This window comes from Tupaia chinensis, unplaced genomic scaffold, assembly GCF_000334495.1.
Source record: "Tupaia chinensis unplaced genomic scaffold, TupChi_1.0 Scaffold000042_2, whole genome shotgun sequence".
Classification (NCBI taxonomy): domain Eukaryota; kingdom Metazoa; phylum Chordata; class Mammalia; order Scandentia; family Tupaiidae; genus Tupaia; species Tupaia belangeri.
In genome coordinates, this window is record NW_006159498.1 from 1,258,488 (window position 1) to 1,261,657 (window position 3,170).

The 3,170-nt window shown below is 50.8% G+C and overlaps 1 protein-coding gene across 1 annotated transcript in view; it reads left to right on the top strand.

Annotated features, from left to right (window-relative positions):
* Positions 1-3,170, top strand: part of TRAP1 (TNF receptor associated protein 1) — a gene marked incomplete at its 5' end in the record, with an annotated part of 29,665 nt that overhangs the window by 2,596 nt on the left and 23,899 nt on the right. Inside the window, 1 exon segment of the mRNA XM_014589277.1 lies at positions 852-992. Coding sequence (XP_014444763.1) covers positions 852-992 — 141 coding nt within the window.

Here is a 3,170-nt window from a genome sequence, read left to right on the forward strand (position 1 = left end):
CAGAAAGCGAGAAATCACCCCCCAGGGGGGATGGTCACGCCGCAATCCCTTCTCCTCCATTTTCCTCTCGGGATCTTGGGCACACACGCACACGCGCCCGGCGTGAGATTTAAGCCACCGGGTCCGAGACGCGAACCGCGGTCGACTACGTGGGAGTCCAGCGACATAGCCATTACGCTAACTGCTAGTTCCCCTCCTCTCGGGATCTTGGGCACACACGCACACACGCCCGGCATGCGTTCTAAGCCACCGGGTCCAGGACATGAACCGCTGTTGACTACGTGGGAATCCAGTGACATAGCCACTATGCTAACTGCTGGTTCCCATCACAAGGTTCTTAAAGTGTGAGTTGACAGACAGACAGAAACGCTCAGACCTGACTGAGGTTCCTGAAAAGAGAGAACGGCAGGACCCAGAAGTACTGCAGGGGTACTTGGAAGGCCGGAAGCTGTCCCGGGTGTAGGTTTGGTCCCTGGGCCAACCTGGGCAAGCCAGGTACAGTCGCACACACCCGTAATCCTAGCTAGTTAGGAAGCTGGAGAGGAGACTTGTGACACAGTGAACCCAGGAGTACCTGTCTCTCTCTCCCACTTTCTGTCTCTTACATGCGTGTATACGTGTACATAGGAGTCAGTTTACTACATAAAGCTGTCTCGGGAATCTAGCCCCCTTTCATGATTTTGTGACCTTGTGACCAGCCAGAGGACCTGCACCTTTGACTGCAGTGGAAAGTCTTATGGTTAGAGACCTGAGTATTCTGTGACACTCCTGGCTTGTCGCTGCAAAGGCAGCTCACATGGCCCCGCAGCGCTCGTGTCAGCCATCCTCCCTTCCTCGTCCCATTCCTGTAGGTGTTCATTCGGGAGCTGATCTCCAACGCCAGCGATGCCTTGGAGAAGCTGCGTCACACACTGGCGGTTGCTGGCCAAGCGCTGCCCGAAATGGAGATCCACTTGCAGACCGATGCGGAGAAAGGCACCCTCACGATCCAGGTACCTGCATGGTGCCAGCGCTGCTCACAGAGGGGGGCTGGTCTGAGCCTGGGGCGCAGTGTCCCTGCCTCACACACTGACGCAGGGATGGCATGGCACCTGCCTTCATGTCTCCAGGTGCCAGGTGACTTGCCAACTATCTTTGACTGTTTGATAATTTTTGTTTTACTCTAAAAATTCATTGTAGGAAATCTGAAAAATACGGTAAGAATGCAGTAAAGAGCGTGTAAAATCATCCATTGTTCAGAGATAACTGCCAGTGTGGTTTTAGCGCCTGTCCGTGTAGGGTTTTGGTGTGTATATGTGCTGACATAGCTAAGCATCTTTTTGTTTTTCTTTTTCTTTTTTTTTTTTTTTTTAAGAGAGATTTTTACTATAGGGCACAGGTGCTTGCCAGAAACAGAAAGCGAGAAATCACCCCCCGGTGGGGAATGACCATGCTGCAATCCCTTCTCCTCCATTCTCCTGTTAGGATTTTGGGCACGCACACATATGCACCTGGCATGAGTTTTAAGCCACTGAGTCTCAGACTCAAACCGCTGTCAACAACATGGGAGGCCAGTGACCACCACATGGGAGTCCAGTGACATAACCATTATGTCATCTGCTGGCCCCTCTAACTATACACACACACACACACACACACACAGACACACACACACACACACAGATATATATATGTATTTTTTTTTAGAGATAATTATTTCATTTAACTTTATTTGTTCATTTATTTTAATTTGACCAGAGAGGGACAGAGTGTGTGTGTGTGTGAGAGAGAGAGAGAGAAAGTGAGAAAGCAAGCCACCAGGTCTGGAATTCAAACCATGGTTATCCATGTGGGAGCCCAGCACCCTCAACCACCACGCCTGCTGGCGCCTAAGCATACTTCTTAATCTGTATTTTGTTTTCTTTCTTTAAGAGGTTTTTGCCCTAGGGCCTGTGCACAGGGGGACTTGGGCAGTAAGAGAGAAAGAGAGAAATCACCCCTCTGCGGGTATGGTTATGCTGTGGTCCCTTCTCCATTCTCCTCCTGAGATCTTGGGCATGTAGGCACACATACACACCCGCCCGGAGTGATTTTAAGCCACCAGGTCTGGTACTTGAACCACTGTCAGCCATGTGGGAGTCTAATGACGTAACCACTATGCCACTCGCTGGCCTCTGTACATTGTTTTCTTATATGTTCTCGTTTTGTTCTCTTTTAATTTGCTACACGTGCTTGTGCTTGCCAGAGACAGACAGAATGAGAGAGAAAGGGGAAGTGAAGAAATACCCCCCAGTTTGATGATCAGGTCACATCACAGTTCCTTCTCCATTCTCCTCTCAGGATTTTGAGCATGCATGCCTGGCGTGATTTTCCCGCTGCTATCTGGGTCTCAAACTGCGCAGTTGGCTCTGTGAGACCTAGCCTTTTTTTTTCCCCCCCTTTTTTGGAGAGGTTTTTGCTATAGGGCATGTGCGCTAGCCAGAAAGACAGAGAAAGAGAGAGAGACAGAAAGCGAGAAATCACGCCCCAGGGGGGATGGCCATGCCACAATCCCTTCTCCTCCATTCTCCTTTCCGGATCTTGGGCACCCACGCACATGCGCCCAGCGTGAGTTTAAGCCGCCAGGTCCAGGACTTGAACCACAGTCTACTACATGGGAGTCCAGCGACATAGCCATTACGTTAACTGCTGGTCCCACCATCTTTTTTTTTTTCTTTTTTTTTTGAGAGGTTTTTGCTATAGAAAGACAGAGAGACAGAAAGTGAGAAATCATCCTCCCGGGTGGATGGCCACACTGCAGTCCCTTCTCCTCCATTCTCTCGGGATCTTGGGCACACATGCCCAGCATGAATTTAAGCCTCCGGGTCCAGGCCTTGAACCGCAGTCGACTACATAGGAGTCCAGCAACATAACCATTATGCCAACTGCTGGGGACTTAGCTACCTTACCCACCAGCCACCACTAAGCCATCTTAACCCCAGCCAGCGTGTCTTTTCCCTCGAGTGGTGCGCAGGAAGTAGTACTGTCGCTCTTGGAACCCTGAGGACGTGTGGCCTTGAGGGACATTATGTTCCCATGACCGCTGCCTCAAATGTCCCATGACTGTTACGACCCGGGGAGCGGGTGGGTCGTAACAGTCATGGGACATTTGAGGCCTGCAGGTGGCATGGTAGGTAGTTAAGGATGCTGGG